The following is a 19613-nucleotide window of genomic DNA, read 5'->3' as shown; positions in this document are numbered from 1 at the left end:
ACCGCTCGCCGCTGCGGTCGGCGCATGTGCAAGAGGGCGAACATAATCTGCGCATGCTCGCCGCGGCGGAGAGCGGTCAGATTATGTTCGCCCTCTAGTACATACGCCGACCGCAGCGGCGTGGGGGCAGCGGCGAGCGGTCAGTGTCAACACCTAAAATATTCGGAGTAGTGGCCATTCGCTTGCGGAGCAGCAGACGCGGTTGAGCAGTTTGCACGGCTTTCGGTGCCGTTATAGGCTTAGTTTGTCGATGTTTCGCTCTTTGCACTGCCAGAGTGCATCACAAGATGTAAACATCAGGTTCTCAGCTTCCACGTTGTGGCAGGCACGGTGCACGGACAAAGTTTGCTAGAACCAGCTTTTTGTGTCACGGTTTGGGCCAGCCGCAGTGGTCGTTGTGCAAACACACATGGCCCAGGCCGACGCCGTGAACGGTCGTCGCGGCCTATGTACATAGTGGCTGTGATGTGTTTGTTGTTGCTGTGGCACACCTGAGGGGTCCAGCCGGGTCCAGAAACTGACTAGACACAATTATGCTTCGTACCCAACTGCAGATCGGGCTACCAGAGTTGTCCGGACAATGTGTCACTTTTTCAAGCTGTGTCAGAGCCTGCTCGCCTAGAACTTTGGAGCCAGGCAATTGCCAGAGCAGACAGGATATTGCAACCAAGGGCCACGTCTGCACGAAGCACCTTTCCAAGCATACGATATAAAATTGTACTACGGCAGGTTAAGTGCCAAGACACTTTTAAATGCGCCCAAGAAACCAGTGCCGTTGGCGAATGCCGTGCCCAGTATTTTTCCCGGATGTCCGAAATATCTGACAAAGCAAGCAAGTTCAAGAAAGCCTCCTAGAAAATGACAGTCTGCAGCCACGTGTGCCAAGCAAGTAAGTAAGTGGTCCGCACCCGCCGCTGCCGGACTGCCCTTGGGGACGGCCTGTGAAAAACAGACAGACTCCGATCCATTATTGAGCCCTCAAAATAAACTGTGCACAGGTGGCTTGAGTACATCATGCTTGTCAGCTGATCAATGAACATGCCCTTTTCCACCATTAAACTTGGAGGTGCTTCCTCACTAAGTGCAAGCTCCATCTTCATTGGCATTCATGGAGCTAATGTTTGTTTTCTTGTGTCTTGTGCACTGGTCCAGGTACTTAGGTGCTGTGCATGCCATGGCAGCGGAGCAATTAATGTCGGTCAACGATCTCGTTGCCGGTTTCCACCTGCTGTACATTTGGCGACACAAAACTTGGTTAGACATGCCGGTAACATAACAAATATGCAGCTGCATAATTTGCCGGACCCTGCAACGCCCGATGAAGAATTTCATGGCCCCACATTATTGAGGTCAACAAGTCGCTTTACCATGCCAACTACAACTGACATCCACCTATCCAGTTTAAAGTCGCGTAATTATTTTACCTCTGCGTGCACACGCCAGTCTTTCCTTCAGGCAGACCACAGCTTGAGATTTCTCTGCACATTAAAGAAACCCCAGTTGGCCGAAGTTAATCATGTCCTCTACACGGCAGGCATCATCTCACAGCATCAGCGCATTACACTGCTCAAGCAACGTCTAAATGTATGCGTAGGCTCTTTGGCCCAGATGTGGGAGCATGCGCGTTGTGGCCGACCTTTCATATTTAAGAGTTGGTATAGTTAACTATGCTCTCAGCATTCGTGTGGATGAATGAAAAAAACTTTGCGGTGAACACATTTTGATAACGAGCTCGGAAGGATCGCAGGGCAGTGTTTTTGCTGCTGTTCCATCCATTTATGCAGTCTGAGCAAGTAAAACACAAGTAGCCCAAAATTATTTGCTGTCGACAGGAGTTTCAATCCTGTGCCTTGCCGCACTTAACAAAGCGCACGTACCACACGCCGCGGCACCGAACGATCGCGCAACACCTGCATTACGGTCGCTGCAGCTCAGAGGCTAGAGAAGCCTCCATTGCATGGCGCCATCTGTCCACTTTCGTGAGAAGCGCAAGGAGCAGCGAACAAGATCTTGTTGCGCTGCCGGGCACAGTGTCAGCATCCAAATATATTCTTACACCGTGCTTGGAGTAAAAAGATAATTAGAACCTATCTTGGAGCTATTAGGCTCCTTGATAACATTTTAGTGCCTCATTCACATCATGTGGGAGCAAAATCCAAAAAATGCCTGTCTAGTAACAGAGGCAGTAAGGATGTCAACAATAGATGCTGTCATAACATTCAATGGCGGTAACATAGCAAGCGCCACGGTTCTAAAGCCCTTTGGGTAACGTGAATCAGTACCTCTCCCCTCCAGCCGAGAGAAGTTGACTGGGGACAAGTTTCCTCTGCTGGCCGAGCAGCATAACAAGTAAAAAAAAAAGCCAAGGAAACTACACAATTGGCAAAAAAATACAAAATGAGTTGGATAATAGCTATGGAGGTCGTGTCTATAAAATAAATCGGTAGTGATATGTTGGCACAGCCAAAAACTTCGGAATAAACGGTACCATCTTCAAAATGGTACAAGGCAGACGGCCAAGTGTTTGTGTATACTTTATGTGGGCATGTGGGACCACACTGAACAAAAGTTACTCATGTGCAGTTATCTGTCTTCATTTATAGACGGAGACAACACCAAAAGTGGCCTTAAATCTATTCCTGGAGAGAAAAGTTCACAAAAGTTAGTACTTTGACAGTGTTACATTGTTTTGGTTCAGTCGAAAGGGCAGAAAGCAATGATAAAAAATACCATAAGCAGGCAGGCACTATCTCTATTGGTTGTTGCGGAAAGTGTGCCGAAACATGCCCTAAAATACATGGGAAAGACAGGGCTTACCCTGTCCCATTAAAGAACCCCATGTCAAAATTAATCTGGAGCTTTCCACTGTAATGTGCCTTATAGCCCACACATTTGCTTTGGCATTTAAAAATGCATTAATCATAGTTTACTGGGCCTTGTACTGCACATTAACAGAGAAAAAAATAAACATTCACGTAAATGCCAGGACTGCGGCTTCAGCCAGTTTATTTTATGCTTTTCACGAAATCATAGGTGAATGCAAAACAAACCATAAAATGGAACACAGCAATAAGCAGTTCCTAACGATGTGATTCTGGCCATGCGAGTGACAGAAAAGTAATTTCTGAAGTGATGTGTAATCACACTTCCAAAAGCATGCGCACGACAAAAGTCGCTTCATTCAACCATAAACATTTCAAGATGTGTATAAGTCACTGCAGTAGCAAACATATGCATAGCTACTCATGAACAGTATAATTGAACAACTGTAGATCACAGTTGACATTCACATAGTAAGCCAAAAGAAACGACAGATATTTGTGGTTGACTAGGATGTTTACGCAGCAGAGCTTCTGTCAAGCCCCACCATGAAGGCGTGCCTAATTACAGGTGCTGCATGCAAAGTGAGCAAAACACTCAATGCAGCATTCCTTTAAGTATCAACGCCACCACAGGTCTGCTCAAAAAAAGGGCAGTTTTTCGTCTAAACGTCGACATGTATACCGTGGCAAGACATTAGAGCCTTGCTTTAGTGAGTACTGGGCTCCCTGAAATATTTTTTTGCACATGTATCTCTGAAAGGTCCTCTCACACTTTGAGACCTCCTCTTGTAATTTACCACATAAAGAATACTTATCCGATATAATAAACTGACAGTGCAATTCTGCTGCATTATTACTTTTACTGCTTCACCGGCATGATACTAGAAGGGTCACAGCATTACTGGCACACAGGCACTTTTGATCCTGACTGAGTCAAACAGGATTGAATTCAGTAATTCCGCCTTTTTCACAAGATTGGCGCCCTCATGGGTGTGGTGAAGATTCGTCCGCTACTGGTTGAAAGCAAACGCTTGTGGGAGACGCAGGCGCAATCTGGTTCCACAAGGAGCCAGCCGTGCCTGTGAAGTGGCAAGTGTGTGCTTGACAGCTGCCACCATCTGTCGCATGCGCCTGTCACTATAATGAACTACGCATGCACAGACGGAGCTAGTGGTTTTCAACCAATGGAGCTGGAGAAGAGGCATGCATGTGCAGAGTGCCCTTGTGTAAAAGGCAGTTTCCAGACTCAATTAAGCCCAGTTCATGAAGTTCAAGCCAGTTCATGAAGTGCAATCAAGATTTTCGATCCAGATTAAGAAGCTGCCACGGCTATCTTCTTGCTCAGGAGTCAATCAGATGCAAAATAATAAGCGACCATATTGTTTAGTTGTGCATGATTTAAAATTGCACTTTCGCAATATTCTGCAATACCGCAATAATTGCAATATTTTGATGAAAAGTGTTTTAGTTTAGTACAAAGAAGATGCATACAGTGCCACCTGGCATGAAGCAGAACAACTCGATCAACGTAGAGTGGGACTGTGTAGCAGCATTTCATGTCGAGTGCACTTAAAGCTTCAATCGGGATCCAACTCGATCAAAATTGAAAGTGCCCTGTGACAGCAGTACAAGATAACTGATGCCTAGCTTTGCTCAGCAGTCAGGCGGGCCTGTCGTTTTTATTTACACGTGCTTCAGAATTTCACAAGTCTGAAAATATCACTGTTTTCAAAGCATAAATGTGCTCTACATGACTACAGCTTCACCTTTGTCTTTGGTACTGCAAGTTTCTTGCACAACCAGAAGCATACTATGAGATCAATAATACAAAAGTAAAATATATAACTGGCTAGTCGCATGCAAGTTCTTTTCAACACACAACTGACACTACAGGCAATTGGCACTACCTACTTCAGTCTCGAATGTTTTAAAATGTACAGTATGAAAAGAAAAGGCAATTTTGCCACTGCACAAAAAAAAACTAAACTTCTTCCCAAAATCAATGCACCAAGATGTTCACATGCTTCTCAAGAAGCAAAAGAAAGGTGCTTAGAACCTGCCGCGGTGGCTCAGTGGTTATGGCGCTTGGCTGCTGACCCAAAAGACGCGGGTTCAATCCCAGCCGCGGCGGTCGAATTTCGATGGAGGCGAAATTCTAGAGGCCCATCTACTGTGCGATGTCAGTGCATGTTAAAGAATCCCAGGTAGTTGAAATTTCAAAAGCCCTTCACTACGGCATCCATCACACTCTGAGTCGCTTTGGGACGTCAAACCCTCATAAACCATATACAAAGGAGCTTAGAAAGTACACCGCAAAATTGTGACTCCCGATGCTGTACGCAGATTTGTGCGCTTGTTCATATAAGCAGTCAAGCCAAGTATCCTACAAGTACGAATGTGCACCTCTGTCTATGCTAAGAAATCCTACTCATCAGATGGCAAACACACAGTTCCTGGCTTTTAAGGGAACGACTGAACACTGTCCACTTCTTTGTGAAAGGGGTCAAGGTGAGGTGAAAACAGAGTTAGCTGCATCAGGTTTACCACACGTCACACAGGCAGGGGGTCTTCAAATCACCTATGTAACCGACACTTCGCAATGTCCCTGTGCGCAAGTCACGGTAAATTTTACGCATTGCTGATAACTCAAAAAGTATGAAAAACATCACAGATTTTCTGTTTTTTTTCCTTCATGCGGGCACTCTAAAAGATCAGTACAATATAGCTAGTTTATTAATCTACATTTGGCAGAAGAGAACCACTTGAGGACTTAAAAGATGGTGGCATAAACAACAAACATTGCTACACTGATTCCATTTTGTGATATCATGCTCGATGCCTAACGCCCGTCTTCAAGAAAGTACTAGGCATGATGATGCCTAGTACTGGTGATGTTTCTCTATGACATTTCACTCACTTTAAACTCGGTAATCTCTTCAGGACATGATGATTCAGAGGAAAAAAAAAGAAAGTAGTGCATACCGATGCTAAGAATTAACAATGACATTGCCAACATATAGTATGTCTTACCATTAATATTGTAAAAAGACCCATTAGGTGATAGTCTTCAAGTTCCTGCAGTGTTAGTGAAAAATATCAACTGCTGAAACTAAAACGTGCACAATAACATCAGAGCAGCAGATCGCCCGAGTTTACCACCAGTGCAAAATGTTAAGTGCTTTTTGCGTGTCATAGCTCATTCTCAGCTGTGCTTGTGGCCTGAACCTATCATATGTCTTCACATAACAAACAATTCTTATCGCAATTTCGGCATTATGCTTTAAAAAAAATGACCTTTTCTCTGAGACTGCTGTAAAGAGAATAACGATAATTTGCTCTTGCTCTTGAAAAAAAGGCGAACAGTATTTTCTAATCTTCAGATCATAGGCCCCATTTGCTAATTTTATGCTCTTTGCACCAAACTAAATATGTTCCGCAATCAAATTTCGTGCCGAATAGGTTTATATTATGCATTTTTATTTCCTTTTCCCTGCCAGATCTCCTTTTTGGGCCTTTCTTTCCCTAAACCCTTTGCTTGATGGAAGTTTTTATAAGCTGGTTTTTATAAGCTGGCAAAAATCTTTCCCCTTCATTAATGAGTTTCCTGGACCTCCCTCAAGGGTAAGCTCAAGGAATTTTCAAACTCAAAACATCACACGATGATGCTGCTGTGCAGCAGCTTAGTTGTTTCAGCATGAGCAGCATTTGGACAGAGTCGTGAGGACAAAAGTTATAAGATCAAGCATTCACACCTTCTTCACCAAAAGGGCAAGAACTGTGTACAGCATTTTCTGCCATAACCTGCACTTGTGAAGGAAGTGTTCCTTAAAGTGTTCTTCCCAACAATTGTCCTTTGGTAATCAACAGCAACCAAGCTCTCACATACTGCTTTGAAGAGGTTTTTCAACACTTCCACACACCACAGCTAAGCACACAAGATTTGCTGCCTTCATAGGCCAGAACTTAACAAAATTGTGCAAATTTCACTCGCAGAGAAGCACAGAGTCTTTGAAGCCTTAATGATGGCAACAACTAGATTTAAGTGCTTAGAGTAAGACTAGCTCCGACGAGACATGCAACACATCACCATACACATGTGAAACTTTGTGGTTTCCCATGCATCAGTAGTTAAGTCAAGCTTCATTGTGCCACACGCTTGTTGCCTAAGCACTCATACCATCATCTTCTCAGGTGCAGTGGCTAAGCCAAATAAAAGCAAAAAGGGCAACCTAGTTCCATGGCCTGTCTGTTGTGCTTCTACAAGCACTGCACTACACCAAAAGCACAGATAGCAGAGTGCTAAAGCATCTTAAAAAACTTGCTTCCTCACACACTGAATCTGCTACCTTCACATACTATGCAGGCATCAGTTTGGTTATAATCGGTGTCCTTGTTTTACAGAACAGAAGCACCAAGTTGTCTCGACAGTTCACATGCACTTGTCATGGCCATGTGAAATGGGCACAGGTTGAAAGTTTGCACGACAGTGTCGCAACTTTTATCCATGCTCTACACCATTCCGCAGGCTTGAAGACACAGCCGCCTCTCCTGGACTACACTATTTTTCCAATTTCGTGGAGACTACATTCGAGGCTACAGAGAAAGCTGTTGAGGTGTGCGAGATCCCAGTTTCATCTGCTGTCAGAAACACAAGTCAGATTCTGCATGGGCACATTCACTTGTTCTTGGGCTTCTTGCTCCTGGGCATGTGGCTTTGGTAGCTGGCCATCATGAAGCACAGGATGAAAGTGTTGGCTGCGAGGAAGATAAGGCCCGCCACCCAGACATGCAGAAAAAGGGGCTTGCCACCAAACTCGAGGTAGTAAGCCTGCACCAGCCACAGCGCCTGGCCACCCAGCCACATGAGCAACAACAGCACTCCGCGCCTCAGACTCAAACCTAATTTTGGCAGCACCAGCGGCAGCAGACACAGGTACCACAAGAAGTACTGCGACGTGCACACCTTGTTGAAGCTCACAAGCACAAAGGTGACGCAGAACAGGGCAAAAGGCAGGTCGCTCAGCTGGCCGTACTTGAAGGACAGAAGACCCATCAGCAGAACCTGAGGCAAGAGAGCAGCAATGGTGCTCCCACCACTGCTGCCAAGAGTGCTTTCTGTGGCCAAATACAGTGGGTAGAAAAGGGGAGAGAAGTTGTGGCGGACATCTCTCCGTGACACATGGTAGAGGAACGCTTCCTGGATGTACTCGCGGCCGTAAGCCAGGTAACACAGGAGGGTCGGCAGCAAGAATGACGCTGCACTGGAGCCAAGGAAAATGAGCTTCCGCCGGTTGGGCAGCAGCAGTCGTGAAAGGTAAGAGCGCCAGCCCTCCGACTCTCCTTTGGCCGCTGACCCTGAGGGCAGCCTGGTCTGTAGGGCCAAATATACTGGAAGTGCATAGACTACGGTATACATCTTGAGGTGTACAGAAAACCCATAGGCCAAGCCCGCAGCCGTGTCTCTGCTTTTGAGTAACGCAAAGAGGAAGAAGACAACAATGAGTGCCAGGATGGAATCGGAGCTTCCACGTGTGGAGACTGCAAAGGTTATCGGGTTATACAGCCACAGACAGGCACACAGCACGGCCTTGCGTTCACTGAACTTGGCTGTCCGCACTATGTGGTAGGCGTAGTAGCCCACCAGAACATCTACTGCGGAGAAGAGAACTTTCCCGAACGCCGGGTGCAGCAGCACGTTCGGAACGAGCAGCATGGCCAGAAGAGGGCTGTACCTGTACGTGTCCCTGAGGAAGGGGGACTCGCCTTTGGCGACGTAGGCCGCGCCGTCTGTGAAGACATGATAGTCGACGTCGGTATACTTGACCTGCAGATTCTGGTCTTGCCATTCGCCGACGACGATCAGCCCGGCGCGCATGAGTCCCGCAAGCACAAGGTGGTGGTACAACTTCACCTTGCCCACGCTGAACCTGCTCGATTGTTGCACCATCGTGGCACCTTGCTGGCGGATGGAGGGCGGGAGGTGGAAAGTGTTCCGAACAATCGCAGACGCTGCCGGCTCTAGCCGACCGTCTTGTCGACGGCGGTCGCAGTGTGCTTCAACTTCTCGTCTTTCAGGAATCCGGAGCAGCAACCGGACATCGTTTTCCACTTCTCACAGCACTTGAGCATCTCCTCGATGAACGAAGTGCATGCTTCTTCTTTGTAGTTGTTTGCTTCGGGAATAAAACAAAACCGACGAACAGTTAGGTGAAACCGCTGGCTTCGAACCGGCTACGCCGAACGTTACCGGCGGGAAAACTGCAATCTCGGAAGCGTGGGGAGGTATGCATGCAAGTGCAGCATAGTTATCATCCCCTTGCATGCATGTAGTGGACACTTTTGTGCAATAGTATATCTAAAACCAGTGCTAAGTATTCACAGGCATGCAGCCAGCTAAGACGCGTGCAATGGAGGCGCGAAATCGAGTCAACCAAAGCGATCGATCGCAATGCTCAGTACAGCTTGCTTCGAGGGAGCAGCCGTTTTTGCTTTTTTTTTGCGTCAGTGCTATTTTTACGCGGTAAAAGAGAGGTAAACATAACATATATTGAGTTACCTTGCAAGCATTTTTGAATGGCACATGCCTGTTTTTGGCAAGGATCTACAGCGCCTTTCATTTCCGTACGCCCACCGAAAGTAAACAAGCGAACAACTAAACAGGCACAAAAAGAAGAACGAGGGAGACATAAATTTATGAGGCCTAAACCTTTAGAGCTTATTTTAACATATATCCACTTAAAAGCACAAAAATTATTGACAAACTGATTAAATTATTCTTTACTCCTCATATTATTAGTTACATTTGTACCTCAACTCAACACATAGTGGTGCGACCATCGCATTTTCCGTAGTTCTTTTTATAGCAGACGCCCAAACAGGAAAAATGTTTTACGAGAACTGTGAAGTTTTGAAAAAGTTCCACAGATGTTCGTATTGTTCTTCTGTGGCCGAGATCAGCGTTATTCATTCTTGTTATCAGTTCAAATCGACTAGCTTAATTATTTGAACAATTATTGCGTTGTTGTGCGACTTGCATGACAGTGTTTAATAATTTCGTTTAACACTTGCACGAATGCATACTCAACTTATAGCTTTTTCTGATGCTTATGTTATTTGTGTTCTCACAAGTGAACCCAACGATACACCTCAAAGGCGGAAATAATAATGAAAGTGAGAGTGGTGAGAACTGCCAGTAAGAAATGTATAGCAACAAGCGCGTTTACTGACGTATTCCGATTCTTTTGGGCCGTGAGAAAAGAACAAAGCATTTCTGCATTAAATACTTCTTCAATTCCTTGTGGTGTTCAACTGCATACACGGAATGCCTATCACCTGTAATCTTTTGTTTGTATCGCCGTACCGCCGTGCGCTCTCATGAATGAGCCTCTCAGTTCTCGTGATTTCTCGCGTAGTGACGAGATTTCGTGAAGTAAAACATGGAAGATGGCGGCTGATAATGATGTGCGGTTAATAGAGCGATTACGCGTTGTGATCGGTAAGTCATTTGTTTTATTTTGCTTATTTTGAATTTTTAAAGCCCTGCGCCGCAGTTTAAATGCTTGTCAATGCGGTCGTGTCGCAATTCGTTGTTTTTTAGCGTGTACAGAAACGGGAGTCCCGAGTAGGCCTATCCAACAGGTTGTCGCTTGCTTCGACGTAGCGTCAGTTCTCTACTTTAGTCGAGCGATGCGTTTCGCATGCCTGTGTATCGTGATGTGTCTGTCGAAGCTGCGTTAATTGCCGCCGCTCGTCGGCCTCGTGGCTTGCACCAAGAACGACCTTGGGCGCTTATGAATGATCCCGGAAAAAAAATTTTTGCTTCCTTCATTCATTCATGAGTTGTAGCGAGGATTTGTGAATGGGGTTTCGCAAGCCGCCCGATCGTCACACCCCCGTTCTGCCCGCACGTTGGTGACTCGGCCGTCGATGCCGCGCCCTATGATGACTTCTCGAAGCATCCCACGGGTTCTACAGGTACCCGAAAATCTGCCAAACCGAAAACGAACAAACAAGAAGGCGGGCCCGCGATTGTCGCGAGCTGCGTTGTGGCGTCGTCGAAGAAAGAGGCCTAGTGTCGAGTGAGGCTTTTCTTTTTATTCACGGCCCGTTCCTAGGCGAAGCAAAGAACCTGCCGCCCAGGAACCATGGCTCGGTGGAACTGCGCGACGTCTACTGTGCCATCAAGCTCGACCAAGAGGAGATATTTCGCACGACGACCAAGGAGAAAACCCTCAAGTGAGTCCCCATTTTTTTTCTTTCTCGAGAGCGCTCCTTTCCCACGCGTTGCGCTAGATCCGCGCCGCGTGCGTGCGTGCCCGTTTCCGGTCCCCTTTGAAGGCAGATCGTCTTTGATCGCCTCACCGTTTCTTACGCCCGATAAGAAGCGCGCACTCCTCTCCTTCCTCTCGTCGTCTTTTATCGGCCCGATGTGTGTGTCACGACGCTGGACACGAGCACTCACACACACCTGTTATCTTGCGGGGGAGTCGAGTGTGGATGTGACGGGCTTTTTCACCATTTAATTACGCTCTCGGCGAACCCGATAAGGGTGACCTGTTTTCGCCGGCAACCCACACCTGGATTCTGTTTTCCGTCTGGCTTTCTCCGCGGCTGCTTGCACGCGGATGTGCGTGCCTGCCTTGATTATGCAGCACACGTTTTCTGCCTCGCCTACATCCGCAGCGCTTGTTGTAGCGGGCCTCGTCTGGGCTGACCCAGCGCTGCGCCAAAATCAGAGTGCCCCTCAGAATAGAGACTCTTGTTGTGTGTTGTCAGTTCATTGTATTGAAGTATTGCTTGGATAACCAGCAGTTTCCCCGGCAGGACTTGTGTGCGTTCCGAGTTTCGCCTTTCTGGCTTTCAGAAGTGACATTCGAGCGAGTAGCTGTCAACTTGAACGTGGCAGTCAAGAGCTTGACAAGCAGTTTTGTAGACTTGGGGCTTTGTGACAGAGTGATCTCGATCTCAAAACAGGCACAAAACGGTCTCAAAGCTCCACTTTTATTGTTCAGCATGGACTAGCAGCCGTATTGGCCGCATATAGATCTGTTTGTGAGAGATTTATGATTTGATCGTTCCGTAATTAGACTGCTATTCAAAGTGAAACCATGTTTCTGGCACTGTGTTAGGTATTTAGAGCAGTGCAAGCTGGACGGCACGTGTGGTCTAATATTTGTGGCTCATTGTCCTTTACAGCTTCGAAAGTAAGCAAACATTCTTGCGTCATTACCACTAGATGCATTGTGTGAGATCTGTGGTAGCTATGCTGGGGTGGGCATTCCCTAATCTTTTATTTTTTAATTTTTGCTCTTGTAGAAGTAACAGAGGGACTCCAAAGTGAGGAAATGAAAGCTGCATTGTGCTCAGCATTTCCGAAAAGAACAACATGCGTGAATTTGTTTGATCAGACACATGCTAGCATCATTTGCAAAGCTGCTTGCTACAGCATTGTCAACTTTACTTGCCCTCAAATGATCACTCTCATTAGCTGCCTGTGCATTTGTGAAGTGTTGTTTTAGTATGTTGGCATATTTGCTTCGAGAATTGTTGGGACATGTGGGAACACTTGTTTCTTTAGATACTTCCCCTCCATTTTTAGCCAAAACCTTGCAAGTTTGTGTGCATTTTTTCATGCACAAGATTAATTCTTTCTGGATGGCAATGCCCAGTGTGCAATATTCTTGCTTGAGAGTTTCCTTTTCCTTTCTTTTTTTTTTTGTGCACAGGGGAAGGTAAGGAACATCTAAGTTTGTATTTTCTGCTCTTTTGTCTATTACTTCATCACTGATCATCTTTGTAGGAGTATGCTTTCTTCAAGGGAAGGGCTATAATTGTACAGTGATTTCCACTGGGTGTTTTAGGCACTTTGCCCTTTGTCACAACACTGGTCGCTTATTCTCAAGTGCATGGCGTCATGCTTTTCCCAGCACCACACGGTGCTTTCTGTGTGCTTTGATATTTGGGTTGTTTTGAGATGAAACACTCCTGTTGACGTCTCATTCTGGTGATCATAATGCAGGTTGTGTGTCTTTACTCCCTTGGTCAGCCGCATAACTGTGTGACCTGTTAGTTTTGAAGCATGGGGTAAATAAAAAAAAGTGTATGACATTCTGTACATTTGACTGCCAACTTCACATGCTTTGTGTTTTTGTAGTGGTCATGTAAAGTTCTGGTGGGCACTGCATTTCCAGATCAGACTGCATCACTGTTTTGGCTATGCCAGCATAACCTGGTCATGTCACAATTTACTTCTGTGACTGGCTATACCATAAGTGCTTTCAGCACTCAAATACAACTGCCCCTGCTGGAAATTCATGTAACAAAATATTAGGCACTCTGGAAATAAAGCTGCTGCAATGTTTTAATCAGGCCACTTCTAGTTGAAAACATCCAGGAGTAGTTCTTTGATTTTAAATTTGCCTAAAAACTTCATCAAGGCAACTTGTTGCCCAGAGAGATTGGGTTTTATAAAAAGGCAAGCAAGCATACTTTCTGCAGGACCATCAAGGAGTGCGATGTTCTTGGAATGTTAAAAGCGCTTTCTTCACATTTGTGCATGCATTTTTCTCTGTAGCCCCTTCTTCTCCGAAGACTTTCAGTTTGAGGTACCCCGCGAGTTCCGCTACCTGTCAGTATATGTGGCTGAGCGAGAACGAGCGTCCAACAAGGACAAAATCCTTGGCAAGGTCTCTATCAAAAAGGAGGGCATGCATAAATACTATGGCAAGGACAACTGGTTCCCCATCATGCCTGTAGATGCTGACTCAGAAGTGCAGGTAGGTGAAAGTTTCCCCTCTGTGCTGACCTTACATGTGTGACTCATTGCTGTGGCTGAAAATGCACATGCATGTGTATGAAAGGTGAACATAGCTGAAAAAAGGTTCATGTGTGACTCATTGCTGTGGCTGAAAATGCACATGCATGTGTATGAAAGGTGAACATAGCTGAAAAAAGGTGTAATGAGCATTTGTAAAGGAGTCATGATTGATAGGGCTTCACTGTCAAACCACATGACTGGAAATAAAACCCATAGCCTCCTGCTACAATGTTCAGAGGGTCCAATTGTAATCCTCTGCTACTACAATGTTCAGAGGTCCATTTGTAATAGATGCTTGTAGTTATCAAGACAGTAGAGTAGTGGAAAGCTGCAATAGAAGTGGTGCTACAGATAAAGTATGGCATGATCAATCTGATCAAATGGCATTGGAGTCTAAGCAGTTTCACTATAACTAGGCCTTATTGCATATCATTATCAGTCATATACTGTTTTAAATATTTTGATGTGCTTTGTAACTGCAGAAGTACTGGCGTTGCGGGTCAGAACGACTACTGTAAATGCGCACACTTCCTCGTTGCACAGGCAGAAAGTTCATTGGCCTCAAACAGCAGTCGCTCCTGACTTGAACTGAAACATGGCATGTCACACTTGCGGCACGTGTCAGAGGGACTGTTTGCTAGATGTCATTTAAACTTTTCCTTAGCATTGCTCGCCCGCTGTACTCTTGTTGAAGTTGCCAGTTGTCTCATTGGCATGCGTGGCTTGCAGTCACGGACTCTGAGGCTCGCATAGCTTCCATTCAGCTTCCAGAGGCCTATTAAGTCCACCTGCACTTAAACTTAACTGGCACGGCAACAGTTTTTGTTGTTTTTTGCTGTTGGTGTCAAATGTTTGTGGCTCCATCACTTTGATGCAAGCAATGCTTTATCACGTTCTGAGCAGCACATGACGCTTTGGCTATGTTTCATTTCTGGTGGATGTGTGCTTTAACCCCTTCACCGTTTTTTTATATTAATGAATTTTTTAACAAAACTGCTTATTTTTTTTATTCCTGATTTCGATTATTATTGCAATAAAAAGCATGCATTCGATCTTTAAAAAATATTTGGAGCAAACACAAAGTCAAATTAGCATATTGAAGTTTATTATTCCTCACAATACAGAAAACCAACTTCCGGCTAGTAATGAGCGATAAAAATTAAAGAGTGACCATCATCAGGCTAGCTTATAGTGAACGTCTTACCAGGAACTGCCAGAAAAGGAAACCGAGGGGGGTTGCGTTGGGATGGTACTGACGTCGATCGTCATCTACTGACGCGCGCTCGCAAAGTTCGCTTCTGAACTGTCCTCTTCTTCATCGGAAAAACTGCTCAGCATAACGTCATCACTGTCGTCCTCGCTCCCTGAAACAATGTAGACTTCGGTGTCTGAGTCACCATTGTCTGAAGAAGATGACGATGAATAAAAGCGTCGTTTCCGCGAAGACGGGCCAGGAATACACGCGTCGCCTCCGCCGGATGCCGTTTTTAAAACCCAGGTTGCCACACGAAAAAAACATTTATGCGGTATAAGAAAACGAAATAAACAAGTCAGTGCTGCCATCTGTCGAGCAAAATGCCATCTAAGCCACACACGAGTGCTGATAGTCCGAAACGCTGAAAGGAAGAACCTATTCAGCGAGGACGAGCTACAGTCGTCCAAAACAGTTTGGGGACGGCTTGGCAAGGACGAGCGCAGCTCGTCCAAAACGGTTAAGGGGTTAATAGGAATTAATTAGCATAATTTCTGCTCCTGCATTATGTACGCGCTTGTATTGTGCGCTTTGAGGCTACAAGCCGCTTGAATTCACTTTTGACCTTGTCAGATTCACAGTGTAATGTCATATTTCACAGCTTGTATGTTTCTCCATCATTGCAGGGCAAAGCTCACATCTCAGTTAGGTTAGAGCCTTCCACGAAGTCTTCCATATATGGACCCTGTGCAAAACTCTGCGTGAGGCAAGTATTTATTGTCGTGCTTGCTGTTTTTCCTTTCTGATGTGTCACTGTTTTTGTTGTCAGTGCTCATCTCGTCCGTTCTTCTCCTTTGCCAGAGTGACGGAATGCAGTGACCTAAACCTGGTGAATGGTTCGTGCAACCCGTACGTTCAAGTGACGCTGTGCCATGGCAATGCCAAGCAGGAAACGCGCAAGAGTAAAGTGCGTCGGAAAACAGTTTGCCCCCGCTTTGAGGACACCTTCGCCTTCGATGTGAGTGCACACGACAGCTTTCACCGTTCACGTGGGTGCCAGGAAGGTGCATAAATATTGCACGGTGTTAGGATGTCTCAGTGGAAAATACCATGAGTCATGTTAAAATGGAGGGCTTCAAATTAGTTTCAAACATTACAGATCCTTTAAGGGGGGACGAGGGTCTTAAAACTAACTTTTTTGTTTATGGCTAGAATCTCATGAAATTTTGCACACCGGTGTGTTTTTCTCTTCTGATTCCAAATATGTAATCATAATTGAGCTGGTGGTCTTAGATCATACAAAGTCTAGAATGTAATTAGGTGATTTCTTACACAGATTTAATGAACTTTCTCTTCGCATTTTGTTGCTTTTATTTACATCAATTGATAGGCAGAGAGTTCCCTTACCCGATGACATTCTTCATTTTTCTATAAATGCATGTCATCCTGATATACCGTGTCAAGAGTAAAAGGTTGCAGTATTTTACACTGCAACTCGTTACGTTAATTGTAAATTGCTATTTATACTTGGCCTAAACAAAAAAAGTAAGAATGGCATCAGGTATGGGAATTTGCTAGCTCTCAATTCATGTAATTAAAAGGAACAAAATTCAATGAGAAAGTTCATTAAAGCTGCGTAAGAAATTACCTAATTACACTCTATAATTTAAAATAACTTTTGATCTAAGACCACCAGCTTAATTATGACTGCATTTTTGAAATCACAAGAGAAAAACACATCTGTGTGCAAAATTTCATGAGATTCTATCCACAAATAAAAAGGTCAGTTTTAAGACCCTCGTCCCCCCTTAAAGGGACCCTGAAATGATCCGGGTGGGCATATTCTAGTGGAACCGATCTGTAGAAGTTGTCTTTGCAGGCATTCGAGTCAAATTTGGAAGCTCTGCATGGACCCCATACTTTAGAAACAATTTTTGAAGAATCGCTGTTCGCAGTAGCTCACAATGAAGGCTTGCCCATACTACCCGCTGACATGATCGGGGTGGGGGAGCTGCAATGAGGTGTCGCCTGAATCGGTTGCGAGCTATTGCCAGCAGCGATTGCCAGCAGCGAATTTCTGTGAAAAAAATTGTACTGTAATAACTTTTGCATTTTTGTATGGTTTTTGATGATATTTTTTTTTATGTTCTTCGTTACAGCTCAAACCACAGCGCTCAGACAAGCAGATCCGATCGATAAAGGATGAGTTCAGTAATCTTGAACTTAGGTGAGCATGCTTTTACTTGAAGCATACCTTGTGTGCAGGACTGTAAGAGTGATGTGCATTTTTTTTTTTTTTTTTTCAATTCCCTTTTGGTTTTAATGCATATCCCTGTTTGGATGTTCTGAGCTTTAAATGTGCAGAACTTGTAATTTTTTTAATTGGAGCACTTTCAGTGCTCATCTTGTGTACCCGCGTTTATGTACTTGTCATGGTGCCCTTAATGCATGCATAAAAAAGGGGGGCTATATATATTGTATGGTGCTTTTGCGCATTTTAGATTGGGCTGCAGTTGAGATGAATGTAGCAGTGCCCTTGTGTTGCCTCTCTAGTGGTTTGACCACATTGCGTGGCATTTCACAGGACTGTATTAACAATTGAGAGCAGATGGATCACTGATTGTAGCTACTCCCTACCACACATGAAGCACAATCACGGGTGGTAGAGAGTAGCTACGGCAGCGAGTCCTTCAACTCGGCACTGCTCATGTAGTGACCACTGCATAGCACCTCTTGCTATTGAACTTGACAAAATATCCGTGCATGTTTGTCTTCGTAGAAGTTGCTTTTCGTGCAGGCCCGCTCTGATCACCTCTGTGTTTGTTTTTTTCCTCAGGGTGTGCCTGCAGCATGACCTCAGCGGAGTGGGCGGAATGTTTGGTAGCGCCTTTCTCGGAGAGGTTCGCATCCCCGTGCGTGACCTGGGCCTGGAGCGGGGCCTTTCCCACCAAGCGTGGTACCTGCTGCAGCCTCGCTCCGAAGGCCAGCGCTCGCCACCAACCTCCACGGGGTCGTCGTCAGCCAATGGAACGGCGGCGGGCTCCCTGGGCTCTCTGCGGCTTAAGCTGTTCTTCACCTCGGACCGGGTCTTCTCTAGTCACTTCTACCGGGACCTCCGCGAGCTACTGCTCATGTCACCAGATGTGAAGGTGTGTGGTGATGTGAAGGTGTGATGTGGGGGTGTGGTTGTAGGGTGCATTGATGTGAAGGTGTGGACTTTCACCTGATAGGAAGGTGTGTCCTTTTTTTTGGCATTGTTTGCATGAAAAATTTCAGCGCTGTTGGTCTTCATTAAACTGTGCTAAATTGTGATTGCAGCTAAAGCTTTTTGAAGTTTTGCTGCATTAGAGCTAAAGCAAACAAAGGTTAACGGTAACTAAGTAATGGAACACTTGCCCGCTACCCCAAGTAAAGGTTGTGTGGACAGCGCTGACAACAGTGCATGTATTAGTTTCTAATCTTGGACGGATGTCTGATATTTAGACCAGCACAGTATGAGCTCTGTAGAGACAAATAATAATAATAATAATAATAATAATAATAATAATAATAATAATAATAATAATAATACTGCTCATATAACCATCTTCCCAGCAACTATATTGCAGGTACTGATAATAACGGCAACTTGATTGCCATCAATGCCAGAGGAGACAGCTTAAAAGCCTCTTGAAAGACGAATGACCTGACTTAAGCTTGCAAATGACATTACAGTACAACCTCGTTAATTCGAAGTCATCGGGACCGCGAGAAATCTTTGAATTAAGCGGGTTTTCGAATTAACCGAACACACCAAGAAATAAGTCTTAGGCAAAAAAATTCGTTGCAGGAACGTGTTACCTTTATTCGGCATATTTTGAATTACTACTGAAAGTAATCAGAGGTGCTGGTTTGCCGCGTCCGGTAGTTTGCGGCTCCTAAGGTCATGCTCTCAAGTTGGTCAAATAGACGAAACATCTCTGAACTTCCACCGCGGCACTCAACAAAACTGTGGATAACGTTCAGCGATCCGATAACTTCACCAAGAGCAGGTGCTCGGGGAGGCTCGTCGGTGTCGTCGTCGCTATCGTCGCTGTCATCGCGCATGTTCGTACCAGCAGTGATCTCACTCTCCATGTCAGAGTAGCCAGTCTGCCCTTCGCTCTCAAAGTTGATATACTCGGCGAAGCCGACTGCGTTGGACTCATCCTCTGCGCAGAGCGCATTGATGCGGTCGCAATACTCTGCTCCTTCTTCGTCAAGAGTAGTAGTACATGTGTGGTCTGCATCGGCATCAACAGTGCTTTCACTGGAAAAACCAGCCTGTTCAAAACACCGCCTGATCAATGTGGGCTCCACTTGTTTCCAAGCGTACACCATGAGGCATATGGCTCCGAGGAGGTCGATGGAGTACTCCTTGCCATTGTCTTAGCAAAGGAGCATGCGCTTGAGCAGGTGGTACCGATAAATCTTCCTAGTGTGGTGAATGACGCCTTGGTTCATCGGCTATGAGATCGCAGTGGTGTTCGGAGGTAAAAATACCATCCTGATGGCCTGGAGATGTGGGATGTCGCCATGTGCCGGGCAGTTGTCGACGACAAATAGGACATTCCTGCCCGTGGCCGCGAACTTGCGGTCAAGTTGCCGCACGTACTCTTCAAATATTGCACCTGTCATCCAGGCTTTCTTATTGTGCCTGTAGACGAGTTCATCCTTTGGCAGCAGCCGCGCATTTTTGAAGCAGTGAGGCTTCCCCGTCTTCCCGACGACCAGTAGTGGCAGCTTGTGTTTACCGCACATGTTT

The 19613-nt window shown here is 45.5% G+C and overlaps 2 protein-coding genes across 5 annotated transcripts in view; one reads left to right on the top strand and one right to left on the bottom strand.

The window, feature by feature from the left end:
* Positions 1–2980: 2980 nt before the first annotated feature.
* On the bottom strand, positions 2981–9488 carry PIG-M (Phosphatidylinositol glycan anchor biosynthesis class M). Its single transcript, XM_089544571.1, has 2 exons — positions 9379–9488; positions 2981–8995 (listed from the first exon to the last, which is right to left on the bottom strand). The coding sequence occupies exon 2, from the start codon at positions 8767–8769 to the stop codon at positions 7498–7500; it is 1272 nt and encodes a 423-aa protein (XP_089400697.1). The 5' UTR covers positions 8770–8995; positions 9379–9488; the 3' UTR covers positions 2981–7497.
* Positions 9489–10160: 672 nt separating this feature from the next.
* Positions 10161–19613, top strand: part of RasGAP1 (Ras GTPase activating protein 1) — a 37468-nt gene continuing 28015 nt past the window's right edge. For all 4 annotated transcript variants that reach the window (XM_089544567.1, XM_089544565.1, XM_089544564.1 and 1 more), the window contains exons 1-7: positions 10161–10317; positions 10937–11057; positions 13396–13597; positions 15517–15596; positions 15692–15848; positions 16990–17057; positions 17667–17979. In XM_089544567.1, coding sequence (XP_089400693.1) covers positions 10266–10317; positions 10937–11057; positions 13396–13597; positions 15517–15596; positions 15692–15848; positions 16990–17057; positions 17667–17979 — 993 coding nt within the window. In that variant the 5' untranslated portion in view covers positions 10161–10265. The remainder of the gene's footprint in view (positions 10318–10936; positions 11058–13395; positions 13598–15516; positions 15597–15691; positions 15849–16989; positions 17058–17666; positions 17980–19613) is intronic.

This window comes from Amblyomma mixtum, chromosome 5 (genome assembly GCF_055824585.1).
Source record: "Amblyomma mixtum isolate Tamu chromosome 5, ASM5582458v1, whole genome shotgun sequence".
Classification (NCBI taxonomy): Eukaryota; Metazoa; Arthropoda; class Arachnida; order Ixodida; family Ixodidae; genus Amblyomma; species Amblyomma mixtum.
The sequence above is the reverse complement of the archived record's forward strand: the minus strand, read 5'-3'. Positions and strand labels throughout refer to the sequence as shown.